Source organism: Oryza glaberrima, chromosome 4, assembly GCF_000147395.1.
Source record: "Oryza glaberrima chromosome 4, OglaRS2, whole genome shotgun sequence".
Taxonomy (NCBI): Eukaryota; Viridiplantae; Streptophyta; class Magnoliopsida; order Poales; family Poaceae; genus Oryza; species Oryza glaberrima.
Window position 1 is genome coordinate 3,712,917 of NC_068329.1, and position 22,340 is coordinate 3,735,256.

The window sequence follows — 22,340 nt, forward strand, 5'->3', positions numbered from 1 at the left end:
TATCGGCTCATCAAGATTTATATTATCAGCAACAATCTAGTTGGTCGGACCTAACCAATGCAGCACGAGATTATATATGACAATCTAATACTCAATGAGCCGATAGATCTGTCTAATGTGATGGATATAACAAATCTATTTATAACAACATTGTGGTTGTAGAGATAGTCCCAACTAAACCGATGCGTCTCTAAACACAATGCAACTAGAGATAGAATTGAGACATTAGGTAGGCAAATATATCAACCAAACCAGAGCGATCAAAGATATCGAAGCGATGCAGCCTTGAACAACACCAATATAGCCAACAGATTCACTAGGGCCGACGGAACGCAGGGCTTACCCCTTCGCCGAAAATCGAACTGAACCGATCCAGCCCCACGTTAGGTGCTAGATTCCGCCGGTTGATAAGTAAAAACCTCGGGAAAGAGGGTGGCGATGCGCCGAGAGTACTATTATTGATCGAGATATGTTTTACAATGACCTCGGGTGTACATATTTATACCCATGGGGAGATACTAGTCCTTGTAGGACAAGAAAGAAACTTCCCTAAAAGATAAAAGGAAAATATAAAGTCCTTATTGGACACTAAACACGCTTTCCTAAAGATAAAAGGAAACTAATCAACTATTTCTAATTAATAGATAACTTGCCATGCTGCATCCTCCTTGAACTCGGTCACTTCTGGATAAGCTTTCTTTAATAGATTAATTTTCTTAACCGAATATAGCAGGAATCTGACTATTGGCAATGCGATAATTCTCTTAGGGACTTACCAAATTTCCCCGCTAACACATGCCCCCCAATTTTGGAGTATGAGAACTCATGCTTTAAAATTATCTTATGTCTAATCTTGGTAACTCCAAAATTGATCTTCCTTTGCTTTTTGTAATCGGCTTTCTTGAGCCGATACTGTTTGCATTAGATGAGCCAGATTGTCAAACTCGTGGCAAAAGAATATGTCTATGATAGGTGCTGACAATCCCTGGAATGCAAGATCTGCTAGTTGCTCATCACTTAGGCGCAAACCATATCATCGACTGCGGATATTATGAAATCTCTTAATATATTCCATAGCCGATTCTCCTGCTTGTTGCTGAACTGATATCAAATCTGAAAGCTTCATCTCATCGACGCCAGCAAAGAAGTAGTCATGAAATTTCTTCTAAAGATCAGCTCATCCTATGATAGAATGTGATGGTAGAGATGAAAACCATGTGAAAGCCGATCCAGCCAAAGACAATGGAACAAATCTAACTTTCAGAGCTTCTTCAGCCGATGCCTCCCCACATTATGCTAAGAATCGGCTAATGTGTTCCATTGTAGATGTATCATCCTGCCCTGAAAACTTGGAGCATCTTAATACAAAGGGCAAAATATATCAAACAAGAAAGCCTAATATACTCTGGTGCGATGAGATCTTAATACAAAGGGCAGATTTAGCATAACAATCAAGCATATGAAGGCAAAAGATGCTAAATCATGTAAGATCGGCTAAAACTCCGACACTATCTCAATTGATAATCATAAAACAAGCTAGATATTAACAGGTATAGATAATACTTAATAGATCGAACTTAACCGATGCAGCATTAAGCATAAAGATAAATGTAAGATCTAAGCAAGATGATGAAAACCTCTAAAAGATGGTAGATACGCTGTATAATCTAGATTAATAACAATATCTAACTCTATCGGCTACTCTTTAGCAGTAAAAACAACCGATTGCGGGTTAGATAGAATCACTAATAAAGATTATAAAGTGTATATGATAACTCGACGAATTACATAAACAGGATTAGAGTGTCATGAAGATGTAAGCACTAATCCCGAAAACGTAAGCCGCCATGACAAGTTTACCTCTAGTTGAAGATCGAAACCGATGCAGCTCAACCCGAAAGCAAGAACTCGTCGAAACAAACGAACGTGAAAAAGGGTGGCGATGCGCCGAGATTGTTATTGAATGGTTGTTGTTAAATTACATGGGTTCGGGTTATATTTATACCCGAGATACATGATATTTCCTTGTCGGACACGACTATTATCTCTAACAAACTCTAAGATACACATAAGTCTTTACGGCAGACTTTTGCCCAAACATATCTCTAAGGAAAATATCCTAATTAATAGATACAATTGCCTATCTGGGAGCTTATCTCTATCATGGCAATCCTTTCGTAGCACTCTGATCGATCCCAGAAACGATTTCATAACCATCTCAATGAAATCGGCTATATCGACTGTCCCCTGTTTGATGTCATCTCAGCCGATGCAGACTCCAGCCAATACCTCCTCAGCCGGTGCGCTCTGTTCTTCTATCACAATCCCTTTGCCGAATCCACTTCGATTCCAATGCCGAACTTGGTTCATTACTTACCAAATTTGGTTCTTAACACCATCCCCTATCAAACGTCATAAAACAAAATGGCATAGTGACGAATAGCACCATCGTCATGAGGAATTTGTCACAGAAGATCACATTTCTTGTAGTGTGCGGCGCTAAACGGTGACGGCAACGCGGCTCGGCCAGCAGCAGCGGCGCGCGGCCGGCAGTGATGGCGGTGGCAGTGGCGCACGGCCGGGGCGGCAGCGGTGCTAAGTGGCGGCGACGCTAGGGTTTTGGCGGTGTTACACTTTTAGGGTTACAACAACAACGCTTAAAGAATTAACACCTAAACTAGGAGATCACGAGAAAGTTCCTCACCAAACTGAGACGATCGGCGAGGAGACAGCAACAACAATCCAGCAGTAACACAAAGAGGCGACGGCGACTCTAGATGAGAAACAAACGGAATAGATTAAAATGATGAATTGATGGTTGCAGCGGCAAACACATCAATAAAGAGGGAAAATGGAGTACCGGCGACGCAACGGCGACGATGGCGACGCGGCAGGCGGCGGCACGGCAGACCGACGGCGGCGGGGCTAGGGGTGGCTGGCGGCTAGGTCTAGGGTTTTGCAATATGAGGGAAATAATAAAATTGAGGGGTATGAAGACTTATACAGGGGGAAAATAGATGGATTAGGTGGGTCCTACTAGGACTAGGATTGGGAGGAGAAGAGGGAGGAACCTAATAAGAGGGGAAGAGGGACTCGGTTCGGCTGGCTAGGGAGGAGGGGGGCGCACGGCAGAGAGGGAGAGGGGGAGGGCAGCGGCCGAGAGGGAGAGGTAGAGGGGTTGGATTAGGATTAGGACTTTCCTAAATCGGAAAGGAAAAACGGTGCCGTTTTGGGGAAAGAACGGAAACGGAACTGGAAGCGAAATCGGACTTGGCTCGTCATGCAAAACGAAACCGCGGAGGCACGTACGAAGAGAGGAGTGAATCGGGCACGATTCACGACCAAAGGCAAGAAGAAAAAAATAATTATTATTAATTCAAATCCCTGACAGTTTAAGTTAACAACATTAATCCCGATGCTCTGAATATTCTGCTTTAAGTCCCGTTAATGATTTTAGAGCAAAGAGAATTCAAAAAAAATTCTCCCTAACATTTTCGATTGTTAAATACATTGTTACTTAAGGTTTTCTCCCGGTTAACCAAAGTAATTTCTATAGATAATTTATTGACGAATTAGAAACTAAGGGAAAGGGGAAAACTCCGGGTGTGACACATACGTATGAGCCAATCATGGAGATCAATCTGAACTTAGCTTCTATCTCTACTCAACGGGACGTCTCTCGACCATACAAAGAAGCATACATAATTTTCGTTAATCTATCTGTCTGGCTTCCTCTTTCCTTTAAACATAATTGTTTCTTCCTCTAGGACACCATGTGCTACCGCCTAGATGCCACACAATTACATTAAAATTCATCGAATGTTGTGTGGAGATTATGGATACCCCATATCTACATGACAGTTGTAATTTAGTCGGGTATACGGGACCAAATATAGATAGAATATCTTTATGAGGACTCGGGTTAGTTTCTAACTTGTATGTCAAGGAAATACCCGAGATCTTAGTCGGTTACGATTGTATTTTATCTGTGATTCCATATTCTGATAAGATATGGACTGTACTTTATAAAGCGGACTCCTTCCCCTATATAAGGAGGGTCCGCGTGCCTCTTGGGGCACGATTCTTTTTTCCAGTTTATACAATCAATAACACACTCGGCGGAATCATCCCCGGACAGGAGTAGGGTATTACTTCTTGAAAAAGAAGGCCTGAACCTGTATAAAATTCCTTGTCTCCAAGCCCATCCACTTTCCTAGCTTGATAGCTACCCCCTTTTATTATTGTCGAAATCTTGTTTCGATAGTTAGCGCGCCAGGTAGGGGTAGCGTCAAGTTTCTGCCAACTAAGTGCGATGGGTTCTGTCTCCGGCATCGACAACTTCGCCTTCCCTCCCGGGCAGGTGTTTCGGTTCGGCAGCCTCAACTTCATCACCAACGACTTCGGCAAGATCTCTCTTCTTAACTCAGATTCGAACCAGTCGAGGAGAGACCAGGTCCCCGCGCCGTTCGGTATTCTGAACTCGGCCGAGGCCTACTCCAAGATCATCTCCCCCGAGTCGGCTTCAAACCACTCGGACGAGATCCAATGTACTCCTCCGCGACCAGATCAAGACGGCGGGTCCTATCCCTCAATCCTGATGAGACTTCCTGATGATTTGGCCGCTATCTTCACAGCCAAGACATCTCCCACTCGAAGATCTAGGCGAGCTCCGACTTCGGCCCCGATCCAATCTAGATCCAGAGAGGTGAGCGTTATACTCCAACCTCTTGGCACAGTCTCGACGAAAGAGTTGGATGGCTACCTTAGCTCCCCTGGCGTCAGTTCTCGACCAACCGAACTCCTCGACTGCGACGACTTCGGCTACCACTACGACCACGGCGACTTCGACGACAGCTATGAGGATAACTACATGCCTCTCTTTTTCGGCGTATTCATGGCTGACAACGAAACGGAGGAACAGCGCCGAGCTCGAGAAGCGGAGGAAGAGCGCACACGACAAGAAACCGAACGTCGCCGACTGGAGGAAGAACGACAACGACAAGAGCGAGAACGACTACAGCGTGAGCAACAAGATCGCGAGCGAGTTGCAAAGGAGGCTGAAGATCGACGACAGCGCGCCTTGGAATCCGGGCGACGAGCGAGAGATCTCATCGGGCAACAAGATGTCGATGGAACACCGGTTTTTCGCACCCCCCAGTAGAACGCGGTTGCAGCAATCACTCTCCTCGACACCCTCCTCAAGGAAGACGCACTCAATCAAGCTGATCATGTTGTCAATATCTTGAACCAGACGAAGACCATGATCGCTGCCTCGGTTCCAGCCAACTCCGCAAGTGCCCACACCCCGACTGGTAGCCGAGTCCCTCATCTTCGATCTCAAGACTATCACCAGCCAAGCCCCAGCATTGCCGGCGCCGGATCTAGTCGCAGGAGCAGGGGACATGATGAACGATCTGTTCGTTCGCCTCCTGAACGATATAGGGAGCGCCGAGTTGAACGACCACACTCCCCACATCGAAGGCGCCCCGTCGATCTTCGCGACATCATCAACCAGCGCCGCGCGGCAAGAGGCTATCATTCACCAGATCGCTACGATGTCGACATGGACGGAGTTGCTGCCTTCACAAATGATCTGCGTCGAGTGAATTGGCCAGCCGGTTTTAAGCCGACCGGAATCGAGAAGTATGACGGCACCACCAACCCGGAATCCTGGCTCACCGTCTACGGTCTTGCAATTCACGCAGCAGGAGGAGACAGCAAAGCCATGGCGAACTATCTGCCGTGGCCTTGGCGGATTCTGCCCGGTCCTGGCTTCACGGGCTACCCCGCGGCACAATCGGATCATGGGCAGAACTACGCGACCACTTCATCGCCAACTTCCAAGGCACTTTTGAACGCCCTGGCACATACTTTGATCTCTACAACATCGTTCAGAAGTCTGGAGAATCCCTTCAAGATTACATCCGACGCTTCTCCGAGCAACGCAACAAGATTTCCGACATCACCGACGACGTCATCATCGCCGCCTTTACTAAAGGCATTCGCCACGAGGACCTAGTCGGCAAGTTCGGATGCAAACCTCCCAAGACGATTAAGCAGATGTTTGAAAAAGATAACGAGTATGCCAAAGCCGAAGATGCTATTACTGCGTCCAAGCAGTTGGGCACCACTTGGAAGCCAAAGAAGAACACGCCGACTGCAGGAGGGAGTGGAAGTAACAACCACAAGGATCGCAAGCGTAAGCCCAAAGAACTTGTGGCAACAACCTCTCCATCTTCCCGACAACGTTCCCGCGTCAACACCTTTGACAAGATAATGAACTCCCAATGTCCACATCATCCCAACTCTAACCACGTGGCCAAAGATTGCTTCGTCTACAAATAGTTTGCGGAGCAATACATCAAGAACGCACGTAAGCCCTCAGACGGAGATCAAGGCACATCAAAGAAGAAAGATGATGAAGACAATGCCCCGACTGGTTTTCAAGACCATCGCAAAGAACTCAATCACATCTTCGGCGGACCTCTGGCTTATGAATCTAAGAGAAAGCAGAAGCTAACAGAACGGGAGATCAATGCGGTACAACCTAACACCCCCCAATACCTTCGGTGGTCAGAAATAGCAATCAAGTTCGACCGCTCGGATCATCCCGACCCGAGTGGTCCACCCGGGACGGTACCCCCTGGTACTAGACCCAGTGGTTCGCAATGTCAAGCTCCGAAGAACTCTCATCGATGGTGGCAGCGCACTCAACATCCTTTTCGCTAAGACCCTGGACGATATGCAGATTCCTCGCACGGAATTAAAGCCGACTAATGCACCCTTCCACGGTGTTATCCCAGGATTATCAGCTACACCACTCGGCCAGATCACTCTTCCGATCACCTTTATGCTTAGGCATTTCGTTTGTATCTTTCCTCTTTGACTGCTAACTTCAAGTTTTTCCATGAAGTTTTCAGTCGGGGGGCTACTATGATAATAATGGAGTGTGATTTTTATCAATTCAATTTGCTTGCTTGATTTGTCATTGCCCTGCTTGGTCTTTCGACTTAGTCAATGAGGACTGAAGGTTTTTAATAGCTTTTGCGGGTTTTAGGCTCAATAAGGCTTGACAAAGGCTTTTAAGAAATCAGAGGCTAAGTATGGAACACCAAGCATAGCATAAATTCATCAAGTATTGTACAAATTGTGCCTCCATCATCATTAATCATCAAATTCATTGTTATATTAATCAGTATCAGTTTTTTCATCATCAGAATTATCAGGACCAGTCGGTCGAAGATCGGTGTCCTGGAATCTCTCAACTACATCGATTGCTATTTTATCGGCAGCTTTTTGTGCATTGCTGATGAGGTCAAGAGCAGCTTCTTCGCTTGTCCCATCTGCAAAGCCATCAATGGCATCAATGTCAACTCTTGGATAAAGGGATTTGGTCATTGCCAACGCCAGACCTGCTCCCATACTTCCAGCTTCTTTGATGTTCTTGAAATATGTATCCAAAGCAACTCTCAGCTTGTCGAAGATCTCGGAAGCATCAAGTGTACTCGGACCGGCGTTATTGAAAAACATGGCCTGGATTAGTGGGGTAGCGGCATTGGCGACTTTATCCCTGGCCCCTTCAAGCCTGTTGATCTTATCAACTAAGACATCAAACTGTGCCTGGGACTTGATCTTGCGGTCTGCATCAACAGATTCACATTAATGAATTAGCATGTAGAAGATAATGGCTTTTGAGGTATTGATTATTGGTACCTTCAACCTCCTTTAAAGCCGAATCCCTCTGTCTTGCCAGTTCTGCCTTGTCATTTTCCAGAGTCTGAATCTGCTTCTCCAGTTGAGATATCTTGGCAGCTTGCACTACATTGATTCTGGTTAATCAAGATTACAAAGATAACAGCACAAATTAGTTGGGCAAAGTTTGTGCGTACCTTTTGATGAGCCACTCAGTTCAAAATTGGATTCCTAGAGCTCAGCAATCCGATCCCTCAGATCGTGTTCATTCTTCCTGGCAAGTTCTTTTGTTTCGTGCAGTTGATTCCTGGTGGCTTCGAGGGTTCCGAGATGAGGGACTAACCTCTCTAAGGTTGCCGTTTTAGCTTCATTCCTAAGATGAATCCTCTGCAAGACAGTTTAGTCAGCGCTTGAACTAAATGGCAAACGAGATGGTTGAGATCAGGCGCCAAAGAGCTTATATTTACAATGCGGGTTGCCTGACCAAGCGCCTTTTTCAGTAGGCATAACTCTTCGTCCTCTTTTTGCTTATTTATTACGATTCCTTGAGGCTGCATGTTGTCGTCCCACCACTTGACCAGAATGGGAGGGCGCAAATCCTCAGCTGCTCGTATCCGGAGGATCTCTTCTTCATCACCAATCATTGGCCCTAGTGTATCCATGAATAAAGATGAAGTAATCAGATAAAGTCTGTTGGGTCGAAGTGATTTCAGATAGCGTGTTTACCTGTGATGATTCCCGATCGGGGACGAGTGGAATCTTGGGTCTTCACAGGAGATTTGGTTTCTGAGTCGTTGCCAGCGTCCTTTCCAGGAGGACCGTTTGTTTGAGCTTCAACATCGGGAATCTTTTGGCTTGGCCCTGTATCCGATTGGTTTCCAGCCGGGGGCTCCTGGTTAACTCCGACTCCAGCTTCGGCCGACTGGCTTGCAGTCGTGGGTTCGTCGATGGGTTCCACATTGTCGCTGGCCTGCGGATTGTCACTCGGGTGATCTTTTGCAGTCGGCCCGGTTTCTTTTGAGGAATCCGCTTCCATGTTAGTCGGGTCTGAGTATTTTCCAGAAGGATCTATATCGGATGGTTTCCTACAAGTTTGGTTATCAGTATTATTACTACACTGGGCGTGCATCAATGCAAGGACAATCGTTATATGATTTGTACCTGGAAGACTTTCTGATCTTTGGCACTGGACGACTGGATGTTTTTTTCCTTGGAGTAGCCTATCTTGGCAGTTTCTTGGTCGTTTCTTGATCTCCATGCTTTCTAGCAGTATCGCCTTTGTCGTCACTCGACACCAACTTCCTTTTGCGTGAATCTGGCTGGCCGGCTGGATTGGAGATATTTGGCCGAGCTTCGGAATGGATTCTTGGTCCTCCGCTTCCCTGACCTATTTGGTGGCGACGTGATTGATGCTGGGCGATTGGAGGATCCGACTTCATCAAAGCAAATTCCTGGGCGTGATATTCTTCATTGTTAATGGATTCAACAAAAAGACGAGACCATATTTTGTGAAAGGTTAAAGTGTTTGATTACATACCGGTGGAGGAGGATTGAAGGCATTGAATGGCACGACTGGCAGCAAGTGCGAATAGCTGATGACGATGGCATTTGAGAAGATCTTGTACATCCTTTCCTTCATGATCTTAAAGTCGAGAGAGTCTGGATGTTCACGATTTGGATCATGTTTGCCGTCAAACTCAAAAGCTGTGCGGGATCATTCTTTGATTGGAGCTAACCGGCTTTTTATGAAGTGCCGAGTGATTTGTTCTCCCTGCAAACCCTGCTCCCTCAGCTTTATCATGCGCTCCATCAGTTCCACTGCTTGCGCAGCTTCATCTCCCATTGGCAGTGAGTTCCAAGTATCCTGATAAACTAGAGGAAGACAGGAGTACTCGGGGATAGCAGGCTCAGGGTTTTGAACATAAAACCAATTTGCGTGCCAGCCTTTGTTTGAGGTTTTGAAGGGCATAGAGAAGTATTTTTGGCTTAAGGTTCCCCTGAGTTGGAAACCAGCCCCCCAACAACACATGGTTTGCTCTTGTTTGGCTGAGGTTTGAGGAAGAAGATACGGTGGAACAAGGCGAAATGTGGCCTAATACCTAAAAAGGCTTCGCAGGCATGAATGAAGTTGGCGATGTGAACTATGGAGTTTGGGTTCAGATGATGCAGGCTGATTCCATAGAAATTCAGAATCCCCCGAAAAAATCTTGAGGTTGGAAGGGAGAAACCGCCATAGAAGAAATGAACAAATACCATGATTTCATGCGTATCGGGGGTTGGGAATACTTCGCCGAATGCCGGTCGCCATCCAATGATCTCCTTCGCTGGAAGAACGCCGTGCGCCACCATCTCCTTCAGATTATCTTCCGTCACATCGGAGGGCGCCCACTGACTCTCGAAGCTTTCTCTTTCTTCCGCCATGAATGTGAACTGAATGGTTTAATTTGATCCGAGATATGGCTGGAAAGGGATGAAGAATCGGGGCGGTGGACACGGGGAGAGATTTCGTGAAGTTTTTGAGAATGGATTGGAGCGGATTGATGAACCCTAGTTTCGCCGGCGCAGTTTTGTACTATAGCAGGAGATGGGGAAAATGGCGAGAGTCTCGGTGGGGAAGACGAAGTGACGCTTGGACTTCAGTATTTTTAGGGTATCGGGAGTGCTAATGGGTTTGGGCCTGTACAGTACTTCAGCCCAATATTATAATCAGCGTGGCCCGTTGTGATCCTTAGGGACTTAGACACTTTTTGCTTTGACAATTTGTGCTCACAATGATGTGGCCCAATGCTATTAAAATCCTTTTTAATGCGGTTTGATAATTCTTTGGAATTAACACGATGCAAACAAAAGGTGCCCGACAAGAAGGTGTTATACTATTTTTGTAAGCCTTATTAGGCTGCGAAAGCTGTTTGGGTTGATTTGAGATGACTAATTTATTAAGAGTCATTCTCTTAGCATGTTATATGCTTAATTTGGTTATGGTGAGAGTCATAGCTTGGGCTATTAGACTCGTTGATTATCATGATTTTTGTCATGTTTGGTGGATCATTTTAAGAGTTTCTTACTCGGATTCCTATCAAATATATCTATTTTTGGACCTCTTGAGTGTTTATCACTCGGCCCTTTTCGTATTTTTTATCCTTGATATGGTCAAGTTGAGAAGCAGTCGGCTGGGTATTTTACTGAGTACCGTGCATGCTTCGCTATAAAACCACTCGGTTCTTGACTACATGTTTAGTTTTTCAACTGATCACATAGTCTACTTGATGCACCATGTTTTATTTTCGCCCTTCACAATCTTTGATTTTAGCACTCGGCAAGCTGGAGCAAGTTGAATTGAAGCACTCGGATTACTGCTTTTTGTTTCGAGAAGGCTATTTTGTCAACTGCGAAAGTCTCGGGGGCTACTGTGGAGATTATAGATATCCCATATCTACATGACAGTTGTAATTTAGTCGGATATACGGTACCAAATATAGATAGAATATCTTTATGAGGACTCGGGTTAGTTTCTAACTTGTATGTCAAGGAAATACCCGAGATCTTAGTCGGTTACGATTGTATTTTATCTGTGATTCCATATTTTGTTAAGATATAGACTGCACTTTGTAAAGCGGACTCCTTCCCCTATATAAGGAGGGTCCGTGTGCCTCTTGGGGCATGATTCTTTTTTCCAGTTTATACAATCAATAACACACTCGGCGGAATCATCCCCGGACAGGAGTAGGGTATTACTTCTTGAATAAGAAGGCCTGAACCTGTATAAAATTCCTTGTCTCTAAGCCCATCAACTTTCCTAACTTGATAGCCATCCCTTTTATTATTGTCGAAATCTTGTTTCGACATGTTGACTCCAGGATCTGCCGTCAACCGTCGCCTAGGTGCATGGAACAACACAAATGCACTATTCAGCAAAGGTTAATTCCAGGGTTCTAGCCCTCTAAACATTGACGTCCGTATATATAGCTACAGCTCATGTTGTTTTTGCTTCTGGGGTTTTGTCAATTGCGAGGGAGTTCGACATGGCCACATCTCGAGTCGGGACAGAGATATATTAGCAAGATGATGTTTACGAATATAATTCAGAAGCTTGTATGATGAGATACGTATACGGTTATGTAATGGTTAGATGGGCTCTAGATGGGCTTTAAAATTGGATGGATATTAGATCGCTTTAAAGGTGTGATGTGCGATTTGATTTTATGACCAACGGTGAAGATTATCCTATCGATTTGATCAAAGGCCATATTTTCCTAGTTAACTTGGGAGCTTATAGAAAGTGCCTAATTATTATAGATATAGATATAGAAGGTACTACCTCCATCTCAAAATGTTTGACGCCGTTGACTTTTTTAAAAATGTTTGACCGTTCGTCTTTTTCAAAAAATTTAAGTAATTGTTAATTCTTTTCTATCATTTGATTTATTGTTAAATATACTTTTATGTATACATATAGTTTTACACATATCACAAAAGTTTTTGAATAAAACGAACGGTCAAACATGTTTAAAAAAATCAACGGTGTCAAACATTTAGAGAAGGAGGGTGTATATATTTGGAGCTATCTCTCTGTACTTGTAAGTACAACATAGATATCTTTGCTATGAATGTCAGTACCTAATTAATGATAAATCGTAGAACATAGGTATCTTTGCCATTCGGATATCTTCCAAAGAACTGTAAAAATGTAAATTAAACTATAAATTAACGTTAACTCAACAAATTCTTAGTCGATTTAAAAACATGAAAAAATTTTGTACTGAAAACAAATAAATGGTTCGTTATTTATACACTCAGATATCAAATTTTGATTCTCAAAATATATAGATCTAACTTCAATTAGTACCATTTGGTAATAGAGCAACTACACGCAGTGGCTTAGCACTGCGGTTCATCCGGAACCATTGGTGATGGATTAACACTGGCTGTTCGGGCAGAAAAATGATTGTGTGGAGGGGAGCATATTCAAGTTCTATATACAGCACTGAAAATTTTAAATAACTCTTGTACATTGTAGTTTGAGTCATAAATATTTTGAAAAAGTACTTGGAAATCTCATAATCTTCTCACACAGATATTTGACGTTGAGAAAAGATTTGGTTGAATTTTTCAAACTTAGATTTGAATATCAATTTTATACTAGCGAAAATGCCCGTGTGTTGCAACGGGTGAAAAAATTCTAATGATAATATACGTTTTTCATGCATAATCAGGTCAATAACAATGTTTGTATTTTAATAAGCGACATGTTTTTTATAAACAATGCTTCTTTTCTTACGCGATTTTCTCAAACCATTTTTCAAAAATGGCACATTTCTTTCTAACATTTTTTTCCTAGCATGTTCTTTTTGCTTTTTTTACTAACGACGAAAACCATATTTTTCTCCTTTTTTGCTTTTCTTTTCTCGTGTGTTTTTTGCATTTTTTTCTGACAATTATTTTCTCGCGTGTTTTTTGCTTGTTTTTTTCGAATGTTCTTTTTTGCTTTTTATTTCCAATACAGGAGAATATATGACGAAATAAAAGCCGTGTAGTAGATGACAAAAAAACGATGATCCTATCCGGCTCAAGCATCCATCAATTTAGTGTTTTTCTGACAGTTTTTTTGGACCGATTTGTTTTTTTAATAGACGATGTTTTTTTGCACGGTTTTTTCAAACCATATTTTAGAAATGGCGCATTTTTTTGATAGTTTTTTCCTCGCATGTTTTTTTTAAATTTTTTTTACCGACGATGGAAATAATTTTTCTCACGCGTTTTTTTATTTTTTATGGAAGATGGAAAACCTTATTAGCGTGTTTTTTTGCACTTCTTTCTGACTTTTCTCACACGTTTCTTTGAACTGTTTTTATTTTGTCGTGCATTTTCTCTTTTTAAATTGTTAGATTAGATTAGACATAGCGAAGAGATATATACTGATTAGAAATCGGAATTTGTTTCGCCCTTTCTATTTTTTTATTTTATACGAACCATTTTTTTCTTTTTAGGGAATCGGACGAACTTTTTTAGATGTTTTTTCCAATTTATAGGAATCGGACCTTTTTTTCCGTTCTTAAAGCAATCAGATCTAGCATTTTTTTTACCATTTTTTTGCCTTTTATAGAAATCAGATCTACGGTTTTTTCGCCACTTAGGAGAAATGGAGTTTTGTTGTTGTTATTTTCCTTTCTTTTTCTTTATTTTCTTTTTTTGTGTGGTTTTTCCTTTTCTTTTTATGCAGCTTTCTGCCTTTGTTCTTTCTCTTTTATTATTTTTTAATAAAAAAGACCTCAAGTATCTTATTGCAAGATTATAGGGACTCAAATGTAAATATAAAAACTGCAGGGACTCAAATGCAAAAGTAAAGACCCAAAATTAAAAGCATATAATAATAGAATGCTCTCGACCGGTAGGTTCCAACTTTGCAAACAGATCTTTAATCCGGCACATCAATTTTATTTTTCGTTTTTAAGGGTGAATCGGATCTAGAGTCGGACTTTTTTTTCCCTTTATAAGAGGGAATCGGTAGGAATCGAACTTTTTTTAATTTTTTTCGCTATTTTTTTGTTTTGACGGACGGAGGAAACATCTCTTATTTTTTAAGTAGTAGAGATTTAAAAAAGATTATAAAAGTATGAAAATACTGTGATACTCCTTTTGAAGAAAATCTTTTATTTTAAAACTAAGCATTTGAGAAGTTATTGATGGTAAGAAGTTCAATCTAAAATATATGAATGGAGCAATATATGACCTCAGGGATTACATTTTATAATTTTGTGTATTAAATTCTTGTTTAGTGAGTAATTTATAATTTTTGTCAACAGAACGACTACAATGAAGTAAAAATATTGAACAATATTTGTAGATTTATATATTTGTACCAGAGTACGTACAAAATGACACTGTTCTGAACTAAGACCTGATCCATATATATTATTGTTCCTCCCTAGACCTAATTAATTATAACCTCATTCATAACGTCTTGCTGACTACAGAAACTAACAAAAACTAGACAGCATTTACTCATATAAACTATCAAAATTCTATTAATAATCTTCATCTTGAAGGCACCTACTTAATCAGCATCCATTCTCTCTTGCGCTATATATAAACTTACGCAGATGGCCCTGCAGAATAAAATTAAAGCAAAACATGAACAAGTAAGGGTACAGAACTTATCGTAGAGTTAATTCAGGATAGATAAAGTTTAGCATATCTCAGTTTTTTTCCAGAATGAATTGTTAATGTATAATTACCCGGAGATGGAGCAGCGTCAGGATTAGGATCGAGCAGGCATCAACGGCGGCACTGGTCCCGCTGTCAAACATATATAACATGGATAAATCAATCTTTTCGAACACAAACATTACATGCATACATAAGATTGAATCCACACAAAACAATTGAAAAAAAAAGTATATACAGGTGAAATTCAGAAATAAGTTGCAGCAAACAATAGAGAAAAGAAGCTAATTAGAACTTACTGAAGCACTTGGTCAGAGCCTCGACAGGCGGGGCGACGCCGCAGGTGGCCGGAAGAGACATCATCCGTGCGAAATCGATCGGCGCCGGCATGAACTTGCTGATGTCGCCATTGATGCCATGGCAGAGGCAGATGGGCGCCTTCTCCACAAGCGACTTGAAGCCGTCGCAGCAGATACTCGGGGGAGCCGGCTCGTCATCCTTGGTCAGATACTCCATGCATGGCATCAGCTGCATCAGCGACGACAAGCACTCTGTGATCACCTGTGGTGTGGTAGACGTCGTTGCCAATGCACTCTGGGAGTTGATGGGGATTTGTGCTCCTGGTGATCCTGGAGTGATAGGAATTGATGGCAGCGGTGGCAATGGCGGAAGCCCTGGGATCTGTATCGTCGGAAGTTGTGGCAATGGCGGGAGCCCTGGAATTTGGATCGTCGGAAGTGGTTGCAATGGCGGGAGCCCTGGGATTTGGATTGCTGGAAGTTGTGGCAATGGCGGGAGCCCCGGGATTTGGATTGCTGGAAGTGGTTGCAATGGCGGGAGCCCTGGGATTTGGATCGTCGGAAGTGGTTGCAATGGCGGGAGCCCTGGGATTTGGATCGTCGGAAGTTGTGGCAATGGCGGGAGCCCCGGGATTTGGATGGTCGGAAGCGGTGGCAATGGCGGGAGCCCTGGCAATCCAACCAGAGATGTAGATGGCTGGCTGACGTCGGCAATGGCGTTCACTGCAGGTTGTTGCTGCTGTTGTTGTTCCTGATTCACGACATCGACAGCGACGGTGGGCTTGAACACCTGGGCGTCCCTGGCGGCCGCCGACGGTGGCAGCGAGGCGGCGACGGCGAAGAGGGCGAAGACGACGACGAGGATGCTCTTTGAAGGCGCCATCTGCACGAAGAGGCTCTGGTGGTTTTTCTTGTGTGTTGGTTGATGTTCGTTATTGCTGGACGACAACTGGTTTGTTTATATAGGAGCTACGGTATGCAGATAGAGAGCGATTAAACACTCTTTGTAAGAATGCCGGTCTCTCTTTTAGTTTCTAGCTCACGTACGTATAGTACGTAATCAGTTAGCATTTACTTAATCTTGCAGATGAAATAGTTTATCAGTACTTATCGGCATACGATGAAATTTTGTAGTCACTAGCTAAAGTGCCTGTGCGTTACAACGGGAGGTGTACATACCAGAAAATTGAGGAAAAGAAAAATTTACATTATGTAGAAAGGTTATATTCCCTCCCTTGTGTAAAAAATCAATTTACACGTAAAGCAAGTATGATAAAAAAAATGACAGGTTAAATTTAATTATATTAAATTCTTCATGTTTAATTAAGCTCTTTAGAATTTTATTGGAATTTTCATAGCTTAATTGCTAATTTTAATAATACAAACCTCATTTAATAATTATTTAATTGGAAAAAGGAATCAAAATCCTCCCTTTCAGGTTTGGGCCGAATATAAAAAGTTTATATTCTCTCCCTTACGTCTATTCTATATATTTGGCTTGTTTCCTTTCCCCTCTCTGTTGAAGTCCATTCTGCATCCTCCTGATATCGACCACACGGTCCATTCGGCGGCCTTATAGGCCGGCGGCATGATGCGGGAGCAGCTGGAGCCGTCCGATCGAATGGACGGCCCATATTAATCCTAACCTAAATAACTACACCCAAAACTTAACCCTAGGACTCATTCCCACCCCCTCCCACTCCTTTACCACTCTCCCTCCCCCAAGCGGCGGCGGTTGCGGTGGCGCCTCTCCCCGAGCAACTCCCCCCGAGCGACGACGGCGCCGCCCGAGCAGCGGCGGCAATGGCGGCGCCTCTCCCCCCTGAGCGACGGCGGCGGCGGTGCTCTCCCCCCGAGCGACGGCGCCGCCGCCCGAGCAGTGGCGGCGGTGGCGGCGCCTCTTCCCCCGAGCGGCGGCGGCAGCGAGCAGCGGCGACAGTGTCGGCGTCCTCTCCCCGCGAGTGGCGACGGTGCCTCTCCCACCACCGCAGCGCGACTGCGTCCTCCCCCACCGCCAGTAGCGCGGTGGCGTCCTCCCCCACCACCGGCGGCGGCGGCGGCGGCGCCCTCCCCCATCACCAGCAGGCGCCCAACCCAATCCCGAGCGACGGCGACGGACTCGATGTATTTGGAGTTTCGGGTCGATATATTTGGTGTTTTTGGGTGTTGAAGTTTGGGTTTCTCTTTTTTTTTAATTTTTTTGATCATTCACAAAATCGAAATCGGATTGGGATTTGAGGGAGGGACGAAAATACGGACGAATAGAGGGGGTGACGAACGGAAAAATACAAATCTTTTAATTAGTTAACATAGAGAAGAGATATTTACGGACTATTAAAGCGAATAGAAATCGAACTTTTTGCCGCGCTTTTTTCCGCCCTTTTTATTTTGTTTTCTCGTTCGTTTTTTTATTTTTTACTAACCGTTTTTTTGCCACGGAATCGAACGTACCTTTGTAGATGTGAATTTTTTAAGTAGGGAAGGGAGTAGAGATACATATGTATACAAAGTTTATATACAAAATGTATAAATAATATAAACGTATACAAAGTTTGTATAAAGTTTGTATACGTGTATATAAAGTTTGTATATATACATAGTATTAAGAAATAAAAAAACCGAAAAAACAAAAAAAGGAAAGAAAAAAACTGAAAAGAAACGAAAAAAGGAAGAAACAAAGAACAACTGTGCGTGGGCCGGAATAGGATTTTTTTTCCCCTAAAAAGGGATCGGATCTATTTTTTTCGCTATTTTTTCTGTTTTTCGAATCTGACTTTTTTTTCCCGTTTCTAGGGGAATCGGACTACGGTTTTTTTTTCGCTATTTTTTTCTCCGATTTTTTTTGTTTTTCTTTTTTAGGGAATCGGACTTTTTTTTTTAGTTTTTTTCGCTATTTTTTATTTGTGACGAACGAAGGAAACGTGTCTTATTTTTTTTAAGTAGTAGTAGATAGTAGATAGATAGATACCGGTCAAAAAGAACGAATTTAAAAACCGACCCATACACAGATGACGTACCAAAGTACCGATAAAAATATCTTCAATTTTTCGAGAACGCCTTTTTTTTAATTTAGAATACACGGAGAACGCCTTTCTTCAATTTACAATATCTCCACAGTGAGTCGGACTTTTTAAGAGTCGAACGCCTTTTTTTTTGCGACAGATTTTTTTTCTCCTTTTTATTTTCCACCGGGGGAATCGGACTTTTTTTTTTGTTTTTTTTCGCTTTTTTTTATTTAAACGGTGTTTTTTCTCGGACTTTTTTTCCCGATCCGATTTTTTTTTCAAGGGGAATCGGACTCTTTTTGTTTTGTTTTTTTTCGCTTTTTTTTTATTAAACGGACGAAGGAAACATTTCTTATTTTTTTAATTTTTATTAGTAGTAGATAGATGTCAGTCTTAAGACGCAATGTTTCTCCGTGAAATAGTGTAGTTTGATAGATGGAAGACTTAATTCATTCATTAAATAAAGTGTGGTTAATTAATTTACGACATGCATGATTGATCTGCGATATATGACATACTCTTTTGTTGAGCGAGGACTGCGATAATTAATTAACCGTAGTCATGAGAGAGTCTGATTTAACTTGCATCCTTTCATACAGATACATTTCTTTAGATAATACTGATACAAATGTTTGATTTGATTTAATTTAGTAGTAGTAGAAGAAAACATGCATGCTACGTACGCTAGCACTCGTTGAATCCGTAGCTTCTCAGCATGAGATTTATGGATATATGCTTTCTTCTCCCAACCCTGTACTATACGAACGTGTACGCACGTTCGTGTGCCATACCCATACATGTCATATATGATCGACAAGATTGCTTTAGATTAAGTTATTTACAGGTTACGAGTTGGCCACGAGTCCATGTAATGTCCCGAGCAGATAAAGTTCAATTTGCAGTCCCGTACATCAATTTGCAGTTCTAAATTAAGTTACAGCGAGCTGAATTGATCACGCGGTTCCGAGAGGAAATAAGGCCATCTCGAATCCTACATATTATCTTGTTTCCATATATAGAATTAAATATGTTATCACATAAACAAAAATCCTATGTGGCAAAGAGAAATAATAAGTAGAGAGGTAAAAAAAATAAAGAGACCATCTCTACACAAGAACCAACAATAAAAACAAGAGCATGGGTGGATAAAATAAGAGAAAAGAGAAGTGATTGGATAAGAATTTAATTTGAAAACACTATCCATTAAATACATAGAGTCCATATGACATGGTAGTATGGAAACTACTTGATAGTTTCTGGATTAGGGATTGCCTAAGGACTACTACGGAATTGATTGCAGGTGGATCATAATTACTTTCACCTACAAAAATCGATCTCCTTAGAGTTGTTAAAGACCCATCACTACTATGCAAACTATCATTCGTGCTAGTTGGAAACCCACAAAGATATCGGATTTCCCAACTGGCACCTAGAAAGCGGCACTGATGTGGATGAAAAATAGGTGCCGATTTAATTAGGAATTGGCACTTTTGAGGTTCCATAAATCAAAAAAAAATATTGGCTCGATGCATCAGCGACGGTGGCACTATTACATACCCTATTTTTCCGTGCGTGCGTTTTGATTATCCCGTGCGGTGGTTCGGCCCGTCTGTAGCCGCGTGTCTGGGAAAATCGGCATTTTCGCGTGCGGACGGGCTGACCGCACGGGATAATCGATTGTCCTGTGCAGTCAACTTAATATGACCGCACAGGATAATCGATTTTTCCAGACGGTCGTATCAAGTCGATTATCCCGCACGGTTAAGTTATACCACCCGCACGAAAAAAAAAGGACAAAAAAAAATAAAATCGAAAAAATCCGATCGGATCGCCGTCGTCTCTCCCTAGTCCGGTGTTCAACCCCGCACAGGCAGCCGTACCTGAGCGCGTAGCTCGCCTTTCTCAATCCCAATCCCCAAGCTACCATTTCTCGAGCAAAGAAACGGCAACCAGCCGATCCACTGTGCGACGCAACACAAAGTTTGCAAAACCATGACGAAAAGAAGAAAAAGGCTGGCCGAAGCATGGAATGCAATCGAATAATTCCCGTCATCGTCGCCGTGGTTGCGCAGCTGCTGCTCCGCCTCCGCCAGCAGTCGCCGTCCTCGTGCCGTCGTCGTCACCGTAGTCACGCAGACGTCACTACTACAAAAGAGGTCTTTGCATACAGGCGGAAGAAATTTTCGCATGCGGTTGGCGCAACAGCATGCGGGAAATCATACATGAAAATCGCCAACTTTGCATGCGGCCAGGGCACATGCGGGCGCTTTAAGCCGACCGCATACAAAGAGAAAAAATCGCCAAAAAAAATTCCAAAAAAAAACCTAGCCCGCAGGCGGCGGTGCTGCCGCCCGAGCTCGCCGGCCGCTCCTGCGCCATTTGCCCCCGCTCCAGCCGCCGCCCGCACTGGTTGTACCGCCACCCGCTCCCGCTCCCACCACCAGCCATGCACCCCCGCTCTCGCCGGATCCGAGCGGGATGAGGCCCGCCACCGCCGAATCTGGACGGGACGAGGCCCGCCGCCGCCGGATCCGGGCGGGACGAGGCCTGTGTCGCCGCCCCATCGCCGCCCAGTCGTCGTTGTCGTCGGGGTCAGCCACATCAGGGTCGTCGTCGTCGCGCCGCTCTCGGCCGCCTCCGCCCGCCGGATCCGGGCGCCCACTCGTCATCGGGGTCATCGTTGTCGTCGCGGGGTCGGCGCCGTCATCGCGCCACTCTCGGCTGCCTCCGCTCGCCAAATCTGGGCGCCCACTCGTCGTCGCCGCCCACTCGTCGTCGGGGTTGTCCGCATCAGGGTCGTCGTCGTCGTCGTCGTGCAGCTCTCGGCCGCCTCCACCCACCGCGCGCCACACCGTTCCCGCCCGACGCCACCGTGCGCCTTCCGCCGCCGCTCACCGTGCGTTGCTCCGCTCTCGGCTGCCGGCGCCGCCGCTCGCCCTGCGCCTCCGCCCGCTCCCGGCGCCTCAAGCGAAAGGTTGAGAGAGAGAGGATAGAAAGAGTGAATGAGAGAGAGAGGAAGAGAAAGAGATGAGGGGAAAATATCAGAGAGGGGAAAAGAGAGAGGAGAGAGAAGAAGAGATGAAAAATTTTGAAGTGGTGAGGAGGGAAAAAAATAATCTAAAAATATGAAAACTTCGAATCAAATTTTATGATATTAAATGAACTCGTATAAAAAAGTTGCCAAAAAACAAAGTGGTAGAGCTCGTTGAGATCTACCAATTTTCTTTTGGTCGCTTCTCCATCCGAGTTTGATTGAACTATATAAAATTTGAACTATATAATATAAGAAATTCAAATAATTTTTTCACATAGTAAATTATTTCAAATAGAAAAGTTGTCAACAACATAGTTGTAAAACTTATCAAGATCTACAACTTTTGTATTGGTCATGTTTCTATATGACTTTGTTTGAACAGTTTGAATTTGAATTTCAAAATATGACAACTTCAAATAACATTTTTAAATACAAAATGATTTCAACTGAAAAAGTCATCAATAACAAAGTTGTATAACTTATCCAGATCTATAACTTCTATTTTGGTCATTTCTTCATCTGACAAAGTGATTTGTAAGATTATTCGCAAAATGTACACCTCTTATATAGTTACAACTTTGTTATTGATAACTTTTTCAGATGAAATCATTTACTGCTTCAAAATATTATTTAAAGTTTCGAAATTCAAATTATTAATTGATAAAACAAAGTCACAAGAAAAAATAGTCAAAATAATACCAGTAAGAACACAATAACATGATAGAGCATGATTTTAGAAACGTTTAGGAAAAAAATATCATTCAAGTTGGAGTTTATATGAGTGAGATACACTAGTTTCAAATTTTTCAAATTTTATTTTTGCATACCCGTATGGAAAAATTGATTTTTCCATGCAGGCGCTTAAGTGAGCCGCATATAAAAATGAGCTCATTTTTGCATGCGGCCCTCTCAAGAGGCCCGTATGGGAAAATCGATTTTTCCATACGGGCCACTTAAGCAGCCGTTTGGGAAAATGACTCTCAATTTTTACAGACGCCACTAGTTATGGTCCGCATGGAAAAATGATGGGGCCTCGTACAGAAAAATCACTTTTGTAGTAGTGCGTCGCTCGTCGTCGCCGTCGTCATGGCGCTCGTGCGCTCGGTGGGAGCCAGAGAGAGAGAGGGGAGAGGGATGTGAGAACCT

General features: G+C 43.2%; 1 protein-coding gene across 1 annotated transcript; it reads right to left on the reverse strand.

Annotated features, from left to right (window-relative positions):
- Window positions 1-14,589: 14,589 nt before the first annotated feature.
- On the reverse strand, window positions 14,590-16,067 carry LOC127772043 (uncharacterized). Its single transcript, XM_052298017.1, has 3 exons — window positions 15,156-16,067; window positions 14,928-14,988; window positions 14,590-14,798 (listed from the first exon to the last, which is right to left on the reverse strand). Exons 1-2 carry the CDS (start codon window positions 16,036-16,038, stop codon window positions 14,951-14,953), a joined length of 921 nt encoding a protein of 306 aa, XP_052153977.1. The 5' UTR covers window positions 16,039-16,067; the 3' UTR covers window positions 14,590-14,798; window positions 14,928-14,950.
- Between the last annotated feature and the right edge of the window lie 6,273 nt (window positions 16,068-22,340).